At 33.8% G+C, this 23,729-nt stretch overlaps 1 protein-coding gene across 5 annotated transcripts in view; it reads right to left on the bottom strand.

Annotated features, from left to right (window-relative positions):
* Positions 1–1,698: 1,698 nt before the first annotated feature.
* Trappc8 (trafficking protein particle complex subunit 8) overlaps positions 1,699–23,729 on the bottom strand; it is a 92,995-nt gene continuing 70,964 nt past the window's right edge. For all 5 annotated transcript variants that reach the window (XM_027935682.3, XM_071602824.1, XM_027935683.2 and 2 more), the window contains 5 exons: positions 22,343–22,516; positions 18,020–18,121; positions 9,400–9,545; positions 3,274–3,363; positions 1,699–2,826 (listed from right to left, as the gene is read on the bottom strand). In XM_027935682.3, coding sequence (XP_027791483.1) covers positions 2,592–2,826; positions 3,274–3,363; positions 9,400–9,545; positions 18,020–18,121; positions 22,343–22,516 — 747 coding nt within the window. In that variant the 3' untranslated portion in view covers positions 1,699–2,591. The remainder of the gene's footprint in view (positions 2,827–3,273; positions 3,364–9,399; positions 9,546–18,019; positions 18,122–22,342; positions 22,517–23,729) is intronic.

Here is a 23,729-nt window from a genome sequence, read left to right as displayed (position 1 = left end):
AGGAATGCTCTGTCACTGTACTCTCTCCTCCCTTATTCTCACATTGTCCAAACCCCAAAAATACAACAGTAGGCTTTCTCTAGAGTAATTTTAGCTTACCCTCTTCCCTTTGCTCTTGTCTCTCTTTTCTGCACCATCTTTCTGGATTCCTGCCTTTCTGGCCTCCATTCTCTACAAAGGCTTGCAGTAGAAACTTGAGATAGCTTCTTGCAATTTAGCAATAAAATTTTCACTTATGGAAAATTTGAAGTTTGTAGTATTCTTTCTCTAGTTATGCTGAAAGGATGGATTATGTCTGGTTTCATTTGCACTTATTATTTGTATAATCATTTGGAGAATGAATAGAAAGATTTAGATTTGGACAGCTATCCTAGGGCTACCTGGAAGTGAATGCTGTTTTTTTATTCTTTGTCTGAAAATGTTACACTCCCATTCTTTTTTATTTTTCACGCCTATTCTTGAAGGATAATCTGTGTAGAACTGTGCCTTAGTAATTATTTCCTTTCAACCCTTTGAAGATTTTCCACTGTCTTTTGGCTTCCATCATTTTTGTTAAGTCATCTATCAATTTAATTATTGCTACTGTTAAAGGAAGTTTTGGGGCTGGGGCTGTAGCCCAGTGGTAGGATACTTGTCAAATGTGAGTCAGGGGGTCATATCTATCTCCCCCTCAAAACAAACAAACCAGGCACAGTGGCAACACAAACCTGTCCCAACTACGTGGAAGGCTGAAGCAGGATTACAAACTTGAGGCTAGCCTATATAATTTAGCAAGACCCTGTTGCAAAATAAAATTTAGAAATGTAGCTCAGTGGTAGAGTGTTTACCTGGCATGTGCAAGGCCCTGGGTTCAATCTCCAGTTTGTAGGCAGGAGAGGAAAAAGTAGTAGACTTTATCTTCTGGATTTAAGATTATCTCTATCTTTGTCTTTCATTTCCAGAAGTTTCACTTGGATGCATCTGAATATAGGTTTCTTTTAAATTTATGTTTTTTGGGATTTACTGAACATCTTGAACGTGCAAATTTTTGGACAATTATCAGAGATTCTCTCAATGCTGCTGCTACCCTATCCCTCTCCCTCCTTTCTTCCTAGGTACTCAAACATTACAAGACATTTTTACTGAGTCCAGTATTCTCTTAACTTTTTCCCTATTTTCCATTTTTTTTCTCTCCTTACTTCAATTTATATTATTTCTCCTGATATATACAGTTCTTACCTTCAAAATATGTGAAATATATGACTGCGTCTCTAGGCTACTGCTTCCTGAATTATAAAAACTCCCAAAGCAAACAGTCCTAAATATGTTGGCCTCACCTCTCTGGCATTTCCTCCTCTGGATTTTGATCCACCAATGACTGATTATAATGGCAACACTTCAGGAAGAGGTTTTCTTTTGTTAACTTTTTACTTCTCCTCAGCAGGAAGATAAAACTATCTAGTCTGTCACAACCAGCATCAGAGTCAGCAGGGTAGTTATTTACAATAGGTTCAATAAACTTTGATCTTCCTTTCCACTAGAAAAAGGGGATTATTCAAATTTGTAAATAGGCATCAAACACAAAACATTTAAAGACAACATTCATTTGTTCATATATAATAAGGCCATCAAGGACTTTAAGAAATTTAAGAACAAAGACCATATTTCACTTTCAGAAACAATGACGATAAAGCTTTCACAGGAAATTGTGCTGGTACCTGCTGTATATGGTTGGCATTTATTTTAAATAAAGAATATATTAGGTCTTCAGAAAACCAGATTTTAAAAAAGGCATCTAATAAATCTATACAGTGAATAGCATGTCTTTATTCTATTTACAGTACATTTGTTATAAATATAATACATTTTTGAAAAGCTTATTTTAATTAACTTGAGTAGATTTATATTTAAACAGATCAACTCAATTTTAAAGTAATATAATAAAATGATTTTAATGACAAAAATCTCATATTGCGAAATAGTGCACTCTATACTGAGATGAATGAGGAAAAAAAGTCAAACTCCCTTCAAAACTATTTTTCAAATCATCAGGAAAAAAAATGATTTTTCTTTACAAAGTTATATATAAGCCATAGGGACCACCAGATACTGAAATATGAAGACTCTATAACCAAAGTCCAAAACTGATTTTGGAGAGTTGTGTGAAGCAAGACAAGGAAAAACTGTACTTAACGCTCTATAGAACTTCACAGTAAAGCTGGAATTTATAGACTAATGGCTTAACAGGAGTATTGCCAATAAGGCCTTTCCTTCCTCAAAATCATCTCTTAATATTCATACCACTGACAAGTTGTAACAGCAGACTTAGACATTGTTTTTTAAGACGGGGCATAATAAGGTGCATGGATATGTTGAAATCTGTATCATGAGCATGTAAATTATTACCAGGTTTAAAGAAAAAAAAAAAAAAGAAAGAATTTAAGTATTCTCAGTCCAACGTGCTTTACATCATCAACAAGGTGACAGGTTGAAGTATTTTGCAGCAATCAGACACCAACCTCCAAAAAGTTAGGTATTTCAAATACTGCTGTAAAAACCATTCAGCAAAATTAAACTGATTCTTGTGGATTTCAGTATAAATTTGCAAGTTGTCACATATTATTGATGATGATCAGGGCAGGCATGGAGTTCTGCTGACTGGTTTCAAACACTGTAACTTGGTCCGATAACTTGGCAAACACCCTAGGAGTTCCAAGGTTATAAACACCTGTATGAACAAAGCAAGCTTTCAGCTGCAAACTGTGAATTTCCTGGCTTTTAAGCTGAAGTTTATATTGTGTCTGTCCAAGCCATGTGAATGATCCATGGATTTCCAATGCTTCTGGACTAAAGGAGAAGGAAAATGGTAAGTTGCAGGGGTTTTTCTCCCCCCCACAGTCCCATTACCATGATGTCTTTCATCTAATACTTTTATTTCTAGAAATTATTTCATGAAGACAACTGTTTATTAATAATAACAACACATTACTATAATGCTTACCATGTTTTAACAGTTACTACTTTCTAAGCACAATACTCTGAGAAGATTATCTCATTTAATGCCCACAAAAGCAGCTAGTAAATGATGGAATTTGATTTGAAAATTAGCGAGGGAAAACTTTAATGCCTCTGAAACTCTTCTGTAATACCACACCACAAATTAGGGCATGATTGAGTAACTTTCTCTATCAATGTTAAGGCAATTATCTGAATAATTTTTAAAAAAAGTAAAATCTTCTAAAATTACATTAAATCTTAAGCTACAAAATAAACTTTCACTAAATAAATCTTTACCTTGTTGTTTTATGCCGGAGATCAACAATCACATCTACATCAGCCTTAGAGCAGTTAGAAAGTAAAAGGGTGACTGGTACTAAACAAAGGCTATAGAAGAAAAATAAACACAAAAAGTCAGCTGTGTACTTTTTCTTAAAAGCAGCTTTCTTAAAAATAACACTTATGAATATCTAACAGGGCTGGGGATGTAGCTCAGACTACAGAACTGGCCTAGACTTGGGTTCTATTCCTAGCACCACAAAACAAAACCAACACACACATTTGAATATCTTAACAGAACACATGCACTTTAAAAATTTATTCAAGAGCTGGGTGCGGAGGCACACGCCTATAATCCCGGTGGTTCAGGAGGCTGAGACAGGAGGATCTCGAGTTCAAAGTCAGCCTCAGCAACGGTGAGGTGCTAAGCAACTCAGGGAGACAATGTCTCTAAATAAAATAAAAAATCGGGCTGGGGATGTGGCTTAGGAGTTGAGTGTTCCTGAGTTCAATCCCTGGGACCAAATATATACATGTTCAAGTAAGGGAAAAATCAAGTTCCAAAATGATTTAAGATAATTTACTTTGTAAATAATAATATATTAATACAATGCCTCAATACTAAGTATCAGTATCCCTAAACAAAAAACTACCCTAGGTGTGTTGGTGCTGTGCCCTAAGCTCCCCCACAAATTTCTCACATGGTGGGGAGGGTAACAAAGACTGATGTGTAGGTTTCCAGTCTATAGCATCTCATTAAGTTAAACCTCAACTGCATAATGTAGACCAAAGCAAAAACCCAGGAATTTATGCTATTCTGTTCCCATTTGATCCTCAAATGTCAAATTCTTTATGCCTTATTTAAATGCTACTAGAAGAAGAAATGTGAACAAATGTGAACAAATATCCAAATAGATATTTCCTGGTCTCTCCATTCCTTATTCTCTTCCTCCATTAACTACCTCTGTAAAGAGCACCCACGTTTATCCTAGCAAAATTTAGGCATCAGACTGACTCCTCCTACTGCCTCAATAGTCCCCCTTTCCAATCTTCTTCACAAATTCCTGTCAAGTCTGTCTCTCAGGCATTTCTGGAAAATTAATTAATTCACTCTACCTCATTTTCCTTACAAGTTCAAGTTACCATGTGTCTTGACGTATGCAGGAGCCTTTTGTTTGCAGTTCTGGGAATCAAACCCAGCACCTTGCAAATGATAGAAAAGTGCTCTACCACTGAGCTACATCTCTACCCCTATTTATTTTATGTTGAGACAGGGTCTCACTACATTGCCCAGGTTGGTCTCAAACTTGTGATCTTCTTGCCTAAGCCTCCCAAGTAGCTGGGATTCCATGCTGATGCAATTCAATCTTTCCAAATGAGTGTTTTTTACACTTGAGCATGCACAAATACCATCTGGTGGGGCACATTAAAAAAAGTTCCACTCCTAGAATTATCTGATTCAGTATGTCAAATTCCCAGATGCTACTGCTGCTGGTCTGGAACAACATTTTGAAAACCACTGCTTTATAAAGTAGTCTTTCTGAACTACTAAACTGACAAGTCACAAATACTGCCCAGAAACCAAACTGCTGACAATGATTCCATAAACTCTGCATTTAATTATTTGATTATTATTAAAGGCCTTGGCTTTAGAGTCAGTTTATTAGAGTTCAAATATTAGATCAACAGCAACCCTGTATCTTACTTTGCTCAACTGTAAACTGGGAATAATAATAATAATGCCTAACTCTTCTGGGTTTTTTGTGATGACTGGGTAAAATAAAACACATTAAGTACTGAGAATGACCAGTAAATACACTTTCTAAACCTTCATACACACCATCCAATATATGTTTTGACTTTTGAAAAGCTTATGGCACCTAACCTAGCATAATTCATTTCTTTGTTATCTCACTTATTCTTTCTTATATTCTCATTTCTCTACTGCTTCAATGTTCTACTGCCATGACCAAACCTCCTACTGCCTCATTCCTTCCCACATTTCTTCTTTTCTTTTCTGGAATACCAAAACCCTATATCCTCAATCTCTTCTATGTTTCTACATCTAACTTCATCTAAAAGTTGGCTAGGTATACAACTTGCTGGATAGCCCTTCCTTATAGTAATACGTACTGCATTTCTTTTCTTTTGTGGTATAGAGACTGAGCCCAGGTTTGCTCTACCATTGAGCTACATCCCCAGCTCTTTTTATTTTGTATTTTGAGACAAGGTCTTGGCTAAGTATCCCAGGCTGACCTTTAACCTGCAGTTTGAATGGAAATCTGCCTCAGTTTTCCCAATAGCTGGTCTTATAGGTATTTGGTATTTGGTATGCCATCACACCTTGATATATGCTATATTTTCCCAACATCTTCCACATCTTGGGGTTATTGATGTAGTTCTCAACACCAATCCTTGACGATTTTCTCCTCCTACCTCTCCTGTAAGGAAACCTTCATTCTTTTGTCATATGCTATGCCAGAGCTTTTATATTTTCTTCTGTCCTTATGCTGACAAACTCACAGCAGTGATAGTAACATAGTAGCAGGGATTCTTTGGGAAGAGAGAAAGCAATGGGTATTTTGAAATATTTTAGGTACAGGTGAGGCATGTGTAGGGTGAAACATACAAATGCACCTGTTCTAGCCATCAAGCAGATACATAGCACCTAAGTTAGGACACTGCCGTAGTTCTCCCCTCCCACATTATCTACTGGCTTCATTTTAAAAGCTTTGCCATGTGTTTGCTTTCTCCCTTTCAATCTCAAGTCTTGTCGTTAATTTGGATAACTTCACTGTCTAGATACATGACTCACATTCAACAACTTCTCAAATTCCTGACTTGCCATCTCCATAATCTGTAGTACTATTCAAAACTCAGCCACCCAATTTTCATGACCATATCACAAACTTTTTTTAATCACCCAAAAAAGCTATCTCTGAAATAATTTTCAGTCACCCATTCTCTGACCACTATTTCCCAGCTATTTCTCTTGCTCTCTCAATTACCCTCTCTAGTTTCACAAGGATGAGTAATCACTCAGGTCTCTATTTCAAAATTGTTCCCAATATTCGTTACTGTGATAATTGTTCAGCAGTTATTTATTCCCTTTACCTTCCCTGAGGGATTGTGAATCATCCATGTTGACTATGGAGGTGAGACTATTTTCCCTATGGAAAATAGTCTTCTATGCAATCAGAAGCGTTAAATGTATACCTGTAATTTGATTCACTTTTTGTACCCTAGAAATATGCAATGTCAAGAGGGTGGCTGCTGCTCCTCTGGATTAAGCCCCAAATGTATGTGGCACAGAGGCCTGAAAATTGGGTTCAATCCCCAGTAGCACTCAAAACAAAACAAAAAATACAGATGCCTGATTCCTACTCTCAGAGAATCTGATTTAATTACCATGAGTTTTGGGAGTTTCTAAAATTCTCAGTGATTCTAATATGCAGCCAAGGTTGGAAAAAACTGTCACATTTTATATTTATTTTATCCTTGAGCTGGCCTGCACTTTTCTCACATACTTCTAAGCACAGTTTTGATTCTGTGATGCTTCATGTAACCACTCTTCTGGTTTGATCTATCCTGCTTTACATACTTCCCTACAATGCCTAGATCGTATGGTGTCTTCTAATTCCAATAGACTAGACGTTGTGGCAAATTCCTAAATATCCTAACCTCTAAGGTAAAGCCCACTAAGGTTGAGAAAAATCATCATGGAATCTAAGATTTTTTAGAAAATACATGAAGTAAGACAGGATTAATAAATATGGATAAAGTAGAACAGGATTAAATGGAGTATCATGCCAGGTGTGGTGGCACATGCATTAATCCCAGCAACAAGGGAAGATGAGACAGGAGGATCGCAAATTCAAGGCCAGCCTCAGCAACTTCGCAAGGCCCTAAGCAACTTAGTGAGACTCTGTGTATGTAGCTTAATGATAAGAGTGCCCCTGGGTTCAATCCCTAGTACTAAAAACAACAACAATAACCCACCCTCAAAAACAAAAATTAAGGAAACAAAACTGTGCATGGAGCTATGTGAAGCCAAGACAGGTTCAATAAGAATAAATATGAAAGCCCTCCCACCCCCTCAGCTTTGGCCATACATTAGAATCACCTAGAGCACTTTAAAAAATCCAGATGCCCAGCATCTAACCTGGGCCCATCAAACTGAAATCTCTGCAGTAGAACTGAAGCATTAAGTATCTGTATTTCTTAAATTTCCCTAGGCGATCCTAGTGGTGCATCTATTTCAGACAAAAGCATACAAAATGGAGTTTTGCATAGTAATACCTCAATAAAGATTGAAGATCAAAATTATTTTTAAATTAACTTAAATGGCTAATTTTAAAAATCTGACAAGAGTAAGTATGGATAAAGGTATGGAACAGAAGGAGCTCCCACTATATACTCCTAGTAGGACTTGCAAATTGGTAAAATCACTTTGGGAAAGTCCCTGGGCAAATCTGAAAAGGGGGCGAGGGTGGGGGAACAAGCACATGAACCAGGACAGGTACACAAAAATATTCAGTGGCAGAAATCAAAGCACTTCAAATTTGAAAATAATCCAAAAGCCCATCAAAAGTAAGGTAAATAAATGAATTCTCCTACATTCAAACTTATAATTCCACAGTTTCGGCAGTGGTTGACTCTTACTGACATATTAAATTTAAAAAATGGATATAAAATAAATATACTCTGTGTAATACAGCTTAACATAACAAAGTTCAAAAAAACATGCAAAAAAGGGTGAGGGTTGAACCATTTAAGTTAATTTATAAATATTGTTTATCTTAAACATTTGTCAAGGTCTTCTTTTTGCCCAGAACTCCAGTGTGTCCTCAGGCAGCTTGTCAATCCTCTCAATAGATACAACTTCTCCTTTTCCAAATTCTCTACCTTTGACTCTCTTATCTAAGATTACTCTAAGTAGTTCACCTTGCTCCTATAAACACTCCCTAAGATGGAAGTGCTCTATAATGCATAGACTTGCTAAAATTTCTTCCTGCTTTCTTCTTTCTGTTTCAACATAAATTTAGTCCAAAGCTAATCCTGTCATTTATCAGTGTGTATATTTTTCTAGGTATTAAGAATTCCAATACTCTCCTTGTATCACATCATTTTTTCCAATACTATAAACATACACATATCTTATCTAGTACACAGATATTAGCAGATATTCCCTGATCCCCATTCAAGGACATCCCTGACCACATGAAAGAGTGGTCAATACAGTAAATTCAATTCCTTACCACCCATTCTCTCCTCAACCTACTATTACCACATTTCTACCCCACTAAATACTGATAATCTTCTCAAAAGTCATGAATGACAACTTTATTGTCAGGCCCAGTGAACAAACAGTTTGGTCCATATATTATTTGATATTTCCAGACTATGTTTAACTGTTCACTACTTCTCTATCTTCAACAGTTGCTACTTGACCTTTGAAATTCCACTTTCTTCTAGTAGGTCCTTTCTTTCTGTAATTGCTCCATTTCAGTCAGTCTTCTTTGTGGGCTCCTTTTTCCTAAGCTCATCTCCCAGGTATCATTGTTCATTTTCTTTTTGTCTTACCCATCCCCAGCTCTATCCCCTGTGACTCCACCAAAACTCATAACTTTAATTATCACATTATTCTAATAAGCCTCTATCTTATATTTGCAAATTGGAAGCCTTTTGAAGTGTCACCATATTTAAGACATTTTATTTTAGAACTTCATATGTTCAGTCTATTTACCAAAATTACAAATACATCTTGCCCAATGAAATTTAGCACTTAATAAATCTTCAGAAAAGACACCATCTAAATTTGAATTGTTAGGAGTTTATACTAGAGTCATGTTGTGACTGAAACAATTTAAGAATGTTATTTCTTCTCCTTGTTCCTAGAAAGGAAACTTCTAGCAACTCAGAAATGGCCAGGCAATGTCCATGCACAACTGCATCATATAGTAATTGTGGTAAAGTGTAAATTATTAAAAAGTAATTTCTATGGACTTGATATTATTCTAAATTTCTTAGGTATTTGGGTTAATACCATTGCCTGAGTAAATAAGAAAATAATAATACACAAAGTGTGTAACTTTGTGTGTGTGCATATATTATAGGAATATTCTAATAAAATGAACCTCAAACCTTTTTTGATGAAATGGATGATTAAATGATTCTGGGTAGTGAAGACTCGTTTTAATGAGATTAGAAAGCTGGTCTACTGATGGTCTTGAGGAAACTGCAGTGTTTTCTGGCCTGAAAAATTTTAACAGTTCCATTTCTGGTAATTCCTGGGAAAAGACAAGAAAAGATTTATGACAATAAAAACACTGCTTTGTTAAAAAGATGGGGGGGGGGGGGGGAGTACAGTGTAAACAAACAAAAGAAGTTAAAACCAGTAAAGAGAATATAAAGGATAAACAGTTTTCTACTATTAACTAACAGTTGTTATCATCTGCACTGTAATCCAGAATAAAGTTATCAGGATCTGAAATTATAAATTCACTTATTCATTTAGTGCTGGAGTTAAGGTTCAATTCCAACAATTTCACAAATTAGCTCTGTGATCTTGAATAAGTTACTTAATATTTTATGACTGATTTCATAAAAAAGTGGGTTCAAACAGTGTTAGATTTTTATCAAAGTTTGATGTGATTCTCATTCAGTAAAATTGCTTAGAACTTTGGGTGTAAACATTCAATTGCATAGCACCTGTTTTAATAGTTGAAAATCTGGGGCTGGGGTCATGGCTCAGTGGTAGAGTGCTTGCCTAGCATGTATGAGGCACTGGGTTCAATTCTCAGCACCACATATAAATAAGTAAAGGTCCATCAACAACTAATAAAATATTTTTTTAAAAAATAGTTGAAAATCTAAGGTTGACTTAAAATTCAATTTTGAAAGAATATTGCTATAGATTATAGTGCTTTAGCTATATTGGTTGAAGGTTAACAGCATGTAAAAAATCAATACAGCCAGCATTAGACATATTATAAATATTTTTTAAATATTAATTATTATTATCTAAATGAAAATAGAAGTATCCTATATTATTTCTTTTTTAATTATTTTCATTGTATTTACCCTCCCACACACAAGAATTTTGATTTTTAGTTTCCTGCTAGCCTAGTATGATTCTGACCTATACCCAAAGACTGGCAAATTACAGCCAATGGTCTAAATCCAGTTTGCTTCCAGTTTTTGTAAAGAAAGGTTTATCAAAATAGAGCCACATCCATTTATTCACAAGTCTTTACAGCTGCTTTTGGATTCCACTTATAGAGACTGCCTATCCAGCAAAGACCTGAATATCTATTTTCTGGCCTTTTTCAGAAAAAGTTTGCTGATCTCTAAATCTATGTGGTTATAAAAAGCCAGCATTAAATTTGTTAAAAAATGAACACTGCAGTACTGATTCTAATAATGAGGTCCAGAGTCAACCCACTGACTACTGAAACTAAAAAATCACCAGTGTGTGTATGTGTGTGTTATAAAAATTTATAATAAAAATAAATTATATAAATAATCATTCACACACACATATATATATAGTGCTTTTATATATATAATAAAAATAAATTATATAAATAAATATGTCATACACACACACACACACACATATATAGTGCTTTTTAATATATATATATATATATATATATATATATATATATATATATATATTTTATTTTATTTTATTTTTTCCCCAATAACATGCTGATGCTATCGGTGCAGGGCCCTGGGTTCGATCCTCAGCACCACACAAAAATAAATAAATGAAATAGAGGTATTGTGTCCAACTACAACTAAAAAATAAATATTTTTAAAAAAATTTTAAATTAATAAATAAAAAAACCAAAGAGTATATATTCTAGTAAGTGTTAACAGATAAGTATATAACCATATGGGCCAACAATTTAATGTCTAGAAATTTATTCCATAAAAAAAATGTAAAAAGCAAAACACTTGAAACTCGTGTAATACACAAATATATGGAAATTGACTAAAAAAATACCATCTAATGATCAAATAAAATCTTATGAAAATCAAAAGGAGAACAGTAGAGTAAAGGAAAGGGACTAGGGGAAAGGAGGGAGGGGAGAAAATACTGGGGAGTGATATTGGCCAAATTACATCGTTATATTGTGTTCATGTACAAATATTTAACAATGACTTCCCAACATGATGTGTAAGTAAGTATAATGCACCAATTTAAAAAAAAACAATGGAAAAAATAAGATAAAACAAACAGGAGAAGGGAATGGGATTGTGGCTCAATGGTAGAACACTTGCCTCGCATGTGTGAGACACTGAGTTCGATTCTCAGCAAGGCATATAAATAAATGAATAAAATAAAGATCTCTCAACAACTAAGAAAATTTAAAAATAATTAAATAAACAGGAGGAGAATTCTTCAGAAAGATTAAAGGTTGCACAAGATCTTAAGTAACACAGTTCTATTTGACCCCTAAAGCCCATGCATTTAATAACTGTGTTATCTTCTTTCTTCTAACCATATGATTTAAAATTAAAATTTTGTGTATCTTTTGTTGCTTAAACAAGAGGATCCAGATTATGAGGACATCCCCCTACACCTCCAGGATTGTTAAGAGAAGTACCGATTTGAATCAATGCTTGATAAATGACAAACACACAATAAATGATATATATTATTTACCTATGTGATTGCATTATTCCCTGGTACCAAATAAGAGAATTTCCTGTAGCTAAATATAATATTTTTTAAAAAGCACTTGTATAAAATACACTATTTCAGACTTTAAACAAATTTAAATTTACAATGAAAGACTCAAAACACAGGAGTGATGCACTAACTATGTTAACATATGCCTACTTTGGATGGGTTAGTTGCCTACCTTTCAGAAGACTTGAAAACTGATATTAACCTTGGTGATTTCACCTTTTTCCAGAGTCTGTCATTCAGGCTTACAGACTCAAGTCCTTTATATTATCATCTTCTTGGAAGTTGCACTACAGAGAGATGCTAAATCACTATAACTGAGTTCACATAGATGGGATATATTCCAGTCATCCAAAAAATTGAAACTTCTAAATTATACTGAATTAAGGTAGATGACCTAAGTGATAGTATAAGCTTAGCATGCATTAGGCCCTGAGAGTTCAATCCACAGCACTGAATAAATAAATTATACTGAGTAAATTCTATATGTCATTTGCCAGGAGAAAAACATATGAACAACAGCCAATAAAGGATACCTATAGCCAGAAGCTCATTTCCTGAGAAAATATTTAAAAATGTTTCTCTCTTCTGGCTTTAAAGCAACAAGTATCTTCACAATCAATGCTAGACAATTTGTAAAATAATTTCCCAGTAAGAGTTTGATTCTATTTTGTGAACACCACAAGAAGGAAAATATATAAAGTACTGTTAATCATTGTTTTATAAATGAGTAATAAGCTAAGCTTCATCAAGTTAAGCAATTCTCAGTAGGTCATCAATATTAGTCTTTAATCACAATGTGATGAAACTGCCTTGTTGGAGATTAGCAAGATGGTAGAATAAAGAAGGTCATGTTGCTGGCTGCTCCATGGAGTGATACCAAGAAAACTGAAAGGCAGCTTCTCAGCAAGAAAGGTACTGGATACCTTCGGGAACACTAATAAGTCCACAGGGTAGAAAATCTACTGCCTTAGATCCATACTGTCAGATGGGAAGACACACAATCAACATGAAAAAGCCAAGGGAACAAATCACCCCAAGCAAACCAAGATATTCCAATAATAGAATCCATCAGCACCACAGTGGAAGAATGTCAGAGAAAGAGTTTAGAATGTACACAATTAAACTGATCTGCAAAGTAAAGGATGATAAAAGAGAGCAAACACAAGTAGCAAAAGATCATTTCAATAAAGAGAGATTCTGAAAACAAACAAACAGAAATCCTTATAAAGGAAAAAATAAGCCAAATTAAAAATTCAATAGAAAGCAGTGCCAACAGATTAGACCACTTGGAAGACAGAACCTTAGGCAATGAAGACAAAATATGTAATCTTGAAAATAAAATGGCCCCCAGAGAGAAGATGCTAAGAAACCATGAACAGAATTTCCCAGAATTATGGGAATAACATGAAAAGACCAAATTAAAGATTTATCAGGATAGATGAAGGTACAGAGATACAAACCAAAGGTATGCACAATCTTTTCACTGAAATATCAGATAATTTCCCAAATCTAAAGAATTAATGGGAAAATCAAATATAAGAGGCTTACAGGATCCCAAATGTGCAAAATTACAACAGACCCACATCAAGGCACATCATGATGAAAATGCCTAGCATACAGAATAAGGATAGAATTTTAAAGGCTGAGAGAGAAAACATACCAGATTACGAATAGGAGGAAACCATTAAGGATCTGAGCTGATTTCTCAACCCAGACCCTCAAAGCTAGGAGGTCCTAGAATAACATATACCAAGCTCTGAAATAAAATGGATGCCAACCAAGAATCCTATATCCAGCAAAATTAAGCTTCAGATTTGAAGATGAAATAAAAACCTTTCATGTTGAACAAAAATTTAAAAAGAACTTACAACCAGAAAGCCTGTACTTCAGAATATTCAACAAAATATTCCATGAAGATGAAATTTTAAAAAAAAAATTGAAGGGAGGAACTACACTAAAGGAACAGTCAATCAAAGTAGAAACTAATTCAAATTAAAAACTAGAGATAAACGAAAATGACCAGAAACACAAATCTCATCTCAATATTGAACATTAATGGCCTAAACACATCAATCAAAAGACATAGTCTGGCAGACTGGATTAAAAAACAAGACACAATACTATGCTGTCTCCAACAGACTCACCTCATAGGCAAAGACATCCACAGACTGAAGGTGAAAGGATGGGGAAAAAAAGCATCACTCATATGGATCAGATAAACAAACGGGTTTCTATCCTTGTATCAGATAAAGTGGACTTCAAGCCAAAGTTAATCAGAAGGGACAAAGAAGGACACTTCATACTGCTTAAGAGAAGTGGAATATAACAATCATAAATATTTATGTCCCGAACAATGGAGTATTTGTGTATATTAAACCAACCCTTCTCAACTTCAATACTCAAACAGACCACAACACAATAGTACTGGGTGACTTTAACACACCTCTCTCACTACAGGATAGATCTTCCAAATAAAAACTAAACAAAGAAACTCTACAACTACATAATATAATCAAAAACTTAGACTTAACAGACATATATAGAATATTTCATCCATCAATGACTGAATACACTTTCTACTCAGTAGCACACAGATCCTTCTCTAATATAGACCAAATATGTTGACATACAATTGCAATATTACCATAATATATTTTTAGCATCTGAAAGGCTATTTTGATAGCTCCCTTTCCATTGATATTAATTTTTTGTGTTCTTGCTTTTTTCTTGATTAGGCTTCTTTGATTTTTTAAATTATTTATTTATTCTAATTTGTTATATATAATGGCTGAATGCAATTCATTTCATTTTACACATATAGAGCACAATTTTTCAAGTTACTGATTGTATAGAAAGTATTTTCACACCATTCATGTCTTCATACATGTATTTAGGGTAATGATGTCTAACTCATTCCACCATCACTTCTACCCCATTGCCCCTACTCCCCTTTGCCCTATCTAAAGTTCCTTGATTGCTCCCATCACCATTATGAGTTAGCATTCTCATATCAAAGAAAACATTTGGTCTTTGTTTTTATGGGATTGGCTTACTTCACTCAGCATTATATTCTCCAACTCCATCCATTTACTTGCACCTAACAGAAGAAAAAGTAGGCCCAAATCTCCATCATGTCGGATCAGGCCTCAACTTTCTTAATAAGACTCCTATAGCGCAAGAATTAAAACCAACAATCAATAAATGGGATGGATTCAAACTCAAAAGCTTCTTCTCAGCAAAAGAAACAATCTGTAAGGTGAATAGAGAGCCTACAGATGGGAGCAAATGTTTACCTCAAGTACATCAGACAGAGCAATATCTCTAGAATATATAAAGCACTCAAAAACCTTAATACCAAAACACCAAATTACCCAATCAATAAATGGGCCAAGGAACTGAACAGACACTTCTCAGAAGAGGATATACAATCAATCAACAAACATGAAAAAATGTTCAACATCTCTATCTAGCAATTCAAGAAATGCAAATCAAAACTACTCTAAGATTTCATCTCATTCCAGTCAGGATGGCAGCTATCAAGAATACAAACAATAATAAGTATTGCCAAGGATGTGGGGAAAAAGGCAGACGCATACATTGATGGTGGGACTGCAAAATGGTGCAGACAATCTGGAAAGCAGTATGGAGATTCCTTGGAAAACTTGGAATGGAATCACCATTTGACCCAGCTATCCCACTCCTCAGTTTATAACCAAAAGACTTAAAAACAGAATATTACCGGGACACAGCCATACCAATGTTTATAGCAGCACAATTCACAATAGCTAAATTGTGGAACCAACCCAGATGCCCTTCAGTAGATGAATGGATAGGGAAACTTTGATATACATACACACAATGGAACATTACTCAGCATCAACCATAGTCTGCATGATTTCAATTTTTAAAAAAAGTAATGGAAGTGCTTTTTATATTGATTGTTTTCATACATGTCAAAACTGATCAAACTGCATACTTTAAATATGTGCATTTTATTGTACTTCAATTTTTACCTCAATAAAGCTATGAAAAAAAGAAATTGCCTTGTCTTCCAAGTTTAAATTTTCTTTATATATATATATGATATATATATAAACATATAATGTATATATATATGTATAAAATATATATAACATTTACTATCATTACCAAGTTTTTTTTTTACATATATATGAGAGAAAGAGAGGAGGGGAAATATAAACTATTTTAATAATATGTGAAATGGTGATATACAGAGAAATAAAAGGGCTATGCCAATATATACTATGTAAAATGAGAATAAAACTAGAGTAAAGTTTATAGAAACATACAACTTCATTTTCTAAATGCTGTCTTGATGTTGTCTTAGACACTCCAAAATATCAAAAGTTTATGACATTTAGAACTAAAACTTGGAATTTTTATATTAACTGAAGTAAGAAAACCAATTTCCTTAAAATAAGCAACAGATTTGAGATTAAATTTAGTATCTCCATTAAAACAAATGGAGGGCTGGGGATGTGGCTCAAGCGGTAGCGCGCCAGCCTGGCATGCGAGCGGCCCAGGTTCGATCCTCAGCACCACATACAAACAAAGATGTTGTGTCTGCCAAAAACTAAAAAATAAATATTAAAATTCTCTCTCTCTCTTTAAAAAAAAAAAAAATCTTAAAAGAAAACTAATGGAAAATTACTATTATATAATATCAACAGAGTAAAAACTGATTCAAGTTATAGACTTACCAACAGATGCTAAAATTAGTAAAGAAACCAGACATTTACATTTTCAAATGAACTCCACATACATTATTTACTATTAGGAAAAGTAAAAAAACAACTTGTGGAGAAATATGGTAGACACTACCATAAGGAAATCATAAGGAAACATGAGAAGAACCCAAACAAGATACTATGCTACAAAATTACCTGCCCAGGCTCTTCAAAAATGTCAAAGTAAAAATCAACAACAACAACAACAAAAGGGTAAGAAACTATTCCAGATTAAAACAGACTAAAGAGACAGGACAACTAAATGCAATGTGTGATCCTGGATAGGAAAAACCAAATAGTTACAAGGATATAATAACCAAAATCTCTGGTGATACCTGAACACGGACAAGTTATGCATCAATTTTGAACTTCCTGACTATCTTGACAGTCATTTCTGATTATGTTACTGTCTTTATTCTTAGGAATATACAATGTAGCATTTAGGGACAGAGAGCTATAGGTCTGCAGTTTACAATAACTACTTGAGAAGGATTAAGAAAACAATTAATATACATGTAAATTTTAAAAAAGGATAAAGCAAGTAAGACATATGTTAACCACTGGTGATTCTGAGTGAAAAGTGTGAGAGAGATCTATATATTATTCTTGCAACTTTTTCTGTAAATTTGGGAACTATTTTAAAATAAAAATAATAAAAAATAATAGGGGCACACCATGCAAATTATTTATGAACACAACATTAGAACCACCACTTAAATAACTGGACAAAATTATTTATTAGTGACTAAATTTTCTAAAAGAAATTTTTAGCATGATTAAATGGTATTTTAGAAAAAGAAAGAAATCATATTAAACACTATTGCTGCACAACTCCAGAGGCCACCCTTTACATGTTATAATGTCCTCTAGAGTTCTACAATGGTGTGGTGCTGTTATAACAAATAAAATATAGAGAATACGCTTCCCTTCCTCTCAAGCAAATCACTTCTTTACATAGTTAGGAATTCTAGATTTAATATAGAATATATCTTAGGAAAACTCAAGTTTATAAATGCATTTTAATATTCTTATAGGTGCTTATCAACTTTAAAATTAATATCTGTTCATTTTAAATTTTATTTTCTTGAGGTACTGAGGAATGAACCCAAGGCCTCAGCACTCTAGGGAAGTGCTCTACCACTGATCCACATCACCAGCCATCAATTCTAATTTTAGTAAGTTGTCTGCTACCAAACCAACCCAAATCCCAATATAAAATCCTGAACAAATCAGATCTCTTCAAAATACAAAAACCAATCAAACTAAAAACTCCCACAAGTTCACAGGAAAACCCCAGAGCAAACTACATTATTACCTGTTTCTGAGGATAAGAAAAGGCTTCTTTTCCTATAGTGCGAAGAATAACATGATGCTGACCTTCCAAAATAAGCTGCTTACTGTCTTCCACAACATATGCCTTAAAAATACAAAGCAAAAAATGTTACCCTCTTTGGCAATAACTGCAAAAGTAAGTAACTAAACATTTGATGGAAGGCAGAAATACTTTGGCTAATATGTATAAATTATCAATAACCTTGGATGGCTGTGTCAGTATTTCAACTTTTATTTATTCATTCAATCAATAAAGACTGTGCCCCCAAAACCTCTTTTGATTCAATATAATTTATCTGGCCTGGGTGTTTTAAAGAGATAAATCTTGAAATCGTTCCTAATTTTCTACTTAAGAAACTTCTTCAAAAGAATTATGTCATAACACATGGTTTTGCCCCTCTATCCTTACTGAACTGCCAATATATAGGGAAAAGGTTTCCTTTTACATTCTTGCTTATAAAAATGCCCCAGGGTTCATCTCATAGCAGAGAAAAATTAGTGAGTGTAATCATAAATCCTATCAGTGGAAATTTGATGTCCTTGGAACACCTTAAATATAAATACATTTGCTTTAATAGGCTTTTTTTTCCTTCTAAAGACAGTAAGCCGATTTCATCTATATTAAGTAATTGTTCCAGTTTATAAATCTCCCTCTTTAACTGCTTGTTTCAAAGAACATATCTTTAAATGGCTCTGATATACTGTTATTGTCACATCATGTAAACATAGTTAAAAAAAACTGGCTTTAAAAAATTAAGCCTATTAGATTCAATAAACAAAAATTTACTCAGTCAAAATGCTATAAAAAGTTTCCAGCCAGGCACAGTGGTGCACGCCTGAATTCCAGTGGCTCGGGAAGTTGAGGCAGGAGGATCCTGAGTTCAAAGCCAGCCTCAGCAACTGTTAAGCAACTCAGCAACTGCGAAGCAACTCAGCGAGACGCTGTCTCTAAATAAAATACAAAATAGGGCTGGGGGTGTGGCTCAGTGGTCAAGTGCCCCTGAGTTCAATCCCTAGTACCCCCCCAACATCAAAAAAAAGTTTCTAAATGTGTGTTTACTTCCAATTTCTGAACTTATCTTACTAGGGATAAAACCCAGGGCTTCATACATGCTAGGCTAGCACTCTACCACTGAGCTAAAACCCAATCTCCCAACGGTATATACTTTTTGAATTGTATTGCATTAAGGCATAGAATATCCCAGAACCTTTTCAGCATCCTTATGTGCAGAACCCAGAAACCCAGGAGTTATATAGGGAGGTGACCTTTAATTCAAGAGTGAATGGTTGATGAATAAGGTTTTGAAACAATGTCAGACATGTTTTCTAACAGTCCCATGAAATTGAACAACAATCACCCATCATGCATTCTCCTCTCTGCATAAAAGCTTAAATTTTTTAAACAAACTTATTTCTGGCAAAGACTGGTTAAGAGTTTTATCTTCTTTTTCCAACTTCCTTTTTCATAAAACTTTTTAAGTTCTTAGTTTTCTCTTGAATCATATTTTCTTCAAGAGTCCTATTCTTTCTGTGTATCTTATTCCACATTTAAAATGACTTTTCAAGACTTCTTTAATTTAATGTGTCATTTCTGCATTCTCTAGAGTTCTCACTCAAAAAACAATCTACCAGCCACTTGTCAACTGAGTAGCAATACATTTATAAGTACCAGCTACTATCAAACTTCATATCCCATTCAAACTTCCACTTTCCAATAGAGGATAATCACACTTTTAGGTAGCTTTCTTCCTCATGTTGTCAGTGACACTAGTAGTGGGCTTTTGTTCAGGGCCATTTTTCAAAAAAGTCAAACTTTCCTCCCAGCCAAAGTTATTGTGGATTTCAAAATGAGAACAGAATATAGCATACATTACTCAAAATCCTGTCTCAAAAATATTACAGATTGTTACATGGCATGAGCCTATGGAGTGACAGCCATGAATGCCAAGGGTCTGTTATACATTTACTTAATGAATGGTGGTTTACTTTAAGGGGCAATACTGTTGAACCTAAAAACAGGATAATCTTGATTTTCAGCTTTAAAAGCATTTAATTTCAAGCTAATAGGATGTAACTAATCTTTTTAACATAAAACACTTTTTATAATCAATGACAGTTATCAGATTACTTAAGCAACAGTTCACCTGTTGTTCACTCTTATGAAGCTTGGTTTCAAAAACAGTTTATTTTTATTAATAAAAAATCTCCCCCATTATAAACCTTCTCTTTGCTGTTTTCAAATTTTTATTGATGCATATAATTATACATAACAATGGAATTTGTTTTTGCATATTTGTACATGCACATATTAACAATATAATTTGGTCAAGATCATTTTGCAGTGTTTTCCCTTTCCCTGTCTTCCTCCCCACCACCTCCCAGTCTCTTTACTGGTCTCCCTTCACCATCCCCCCATACCTTTATTTTCCATTATCCTCTCTGGCTTCTATATGAGAGAAAAAATATGATCCTTGACTCCCTTAGACTGGCTTACTTTGCTCAACATAATCAACTATAAATGACATAGTTTCATTCTTTATGGCTGAATAAAACTCAATGGTGTATATATATATCACATGTTCTTTATTCATTCATCCACTGATGGACATTTAGGCTAGTTCCATAGTTTGGCTATTGTGAACTGTGCTACATGGATATGCAAAAATTTCTTTAGAATGCTCTGATTTTTATTCTTTAGAATAAATACCTAAAGAATTTGTGCAGTGCTAGGCATCAAACCCAGGGACTGGAACATGCTAGGCAAATACTCTACCACAAAGCTATACTCCCAACAACAACAACAAAAATGGTCCATTTAAAAACACCTGGTTTAATAAAAATAACAATCTACAAAATTTTAATCAATTTAATGACCTACAATGGGACTATCTACGCTAGTTCTTGTAGTAGGTGACACAAAATCACAGCTTTGTCACAGAATTGAGGTAAGGATGTTGTCCAAGAACATCCTTAATTTCACAATAGTATTATTTTTTTTAAATAAAATAATATATGCATGATACAAAAGGGTGTGCTATTAAAAAAAATGATTTTATATTACTGCTGTTCATTTTAAGGGAAACTACTGCCTAAATACTAATTCTGGTTGACCACATGTGGACTCTACTTGAATCTGAATTTTTAAAACACCGGTATTTTAAAATTCAATAGTATTTTCAAATAACCTGAGGAAACTAAACAGAGGAACAATTAGAAAATTATTAAGGAATTATAAATGATTTGGTTGGGAGAGATAACAATATTATGGGATTAAACAAAAATATATCATATTAAACAAAAATTATATTAAAACAAAAATGTTGGACTTGAGGTACAGCTCAGAGGTAAAGTGTTTACCTAACAAGTACAAGACCCAAGGTTCAATCCCTAGCAATGAAAAGAAAAGTCTTCATCTGCTAAAAACGTCTTAAATCTATTAGAAGTACATACAGAAATATTTATAGATGAAATACATCATTTTAAAAATACATAAAAAATACATGCCTAGCATGTGAAAGGCTCTGGGTTCCATCCTCAGCACTGAAAAAACCAAATCAAACCAAAAAATACAACACGGCTAGGAGTATAGCTTAGTGGTAGAACAAGTGGTGTGAGGCCTTGGGTTCGATCCCTAGTAACAAAAATAAAAAACAAAAAAATAAAGGTAAATATGAAAAAAAGGAGGGAGGGGGCAAAGGAAATGGATGACACGAATAACAAGAAATTAATGGCTCTTGAAACCGTAATAATGGTACCCAAGGGCTCATGATGTTATGTTTCCTTTGTTATAAAAGTATATGGAAATTTCCAGAATAAAGAATATCAAAAGTTTAATAACCCCTGCTCTTAACATGCTTACCATATCCACAATATTCTCAGTCACAGAGATAAGAATAACACAGGAAAAGAGTCATCTAATTTGAATTAATTCTTTAGGCAAAAAGTTTTAAAAGTTTTATAGAACTGTTAAAAAAAAGTAAGTTATAAAACAACTGGAATATTGAATCTGAAAAATTTAAGCAGAAAATATATGAACAGTAGTACACATTTATTCTTCAGCTTGAGAACCAAATATCTGTGAGGCCATCATACACCATCTTTCTGTGGCAGTTTTTAAGTAGAGTTGCTGTATTAAATTACTGGACATTCTCAATACTTGAATATGGAACATGCACATAGGGAAAGGAAATAACATGACACTTTGTAAGCTCTGTATTATAAATGGGAAATGCAATGTCTTAAATAAAACTGTACTTCACATTGGGGAAAAAACTGAGGCTTGCTGAAATAATTTAGTAGCACATACCTTCCATAATATGATAATATTCAAATCCACCTCACTGCATTTCTGAATCAATCTCACAGCATCCTCTATGGAATGTTTTTCTGTATGCAGAGACAACTGAGCTTGGGGTTTTTTCAATTCAGAAGATAAACTTCGATAAAAGAAATCTGCACATGGACTTGCTGAACTTATTATCTGTTAAAAGAAAATCATATCTGTATGTAAATTCTTTTAATTAAATGTCTTGTCAGAACTTATTCTATATCATTCATTTAAAGATACCCTGCCAAAATTTACAATTTTATAATTTACATATACCCAAAAGGCTTATTCAGTAACTTCCTATCAATTTGGTTCAATACAGGATGGTTATTGGATCACTTAAAAGATATGGTACAAATTACTCAACACCTTAAAAGATGTCACTCCAAAATAATCAATCTATACTCTCAGGGACTTCCAAATATCTAGGGAGGATGAATAAAACAATAAAATGTTGAAAATAAATATTTTACTGTTAAAATAGCAAAGTGTTTCTCATTCGAATACATAGAACATAAGACAATATCCAGTGAAACAGAATACAAACAGTTGTTGGCATTAACTTGGCTTTTACACTTGACATGAAAGAACATGAGAAAAGAATTTTAAATGAACTCAGAACTATAGTACTTCCCTTAATAGAATACTATGCTTCACAGTAAAATCTCTGCACTTATGGTTTCATGAATTACAGGCTATGTATATATCATGTAGACTTAAGCTATAAGATAGAAAATAAATATTTGACTGATTAGAATAAATAAATAAATATTAATAAATAAATATATTTTTCCCTTATGAGTGAAACTTTCTGATAAAACACTGTCCCACAGTTTTCTCCTGAATCTGTAGTACTTGATAAGTTTTACTTATTCAACCAGATGTGTCAAAAGGGGAAATGTTATCACATAAAACTTTCCTATGTTCATATATGAATACACAACCAGTGTAACTCCACATCGTGTACGACCACAAAAATGGGAAGTTATACTCCCTGTATGTATGTCAAAATACATTCTACTGTCATGTATATCTAAACAAACAATTTTTTTTTTTTTTTAGTTGTAGTTGGACCCAATACCTTTATTTCATTCATTTATTTTTATGCGGTGCTAAGGATTGAACTCAGGGCCCTGAGCATGCTAGGTGAGCACTCTACCACTGAGCCACAATCCCAGCCCCTAAACAAACAAATTTTTTAAAAAGAAAAAAAGGGAGGTGTCTTTGTTTCTGCCTTCTACAGTAGTCTTATACAAAGTTATTTAACTATAAATACAATAAACAATTACAACCTTAATATAATTTAAGAGCCATACTGATGTTTCTAGAGATTTTTCTTTAAATATTTTTTTTAGTTGTAGTTGGA

The sequence above is a fragment of the Marmota flaviventris genome, chromosome 16 (genome assembly GCF_047511675.1).
Source record: "Marmota flaviventris isolate mMarFla1 chromosome 16, mMarFla1.hap1, whole genome shotgun sequence".
Taxonomy (NCBI): Eukaryota; Metazoa; Chordata; class Mammalia; order Rodentia; family Sciuridae; genus Marmota; species Marmota flaviventris.
The sequence above is the reverse complement of the archived record's forward strand: the minus strand, read 5'-3'. Positions and strand labels throughout refer to the sequence as shown.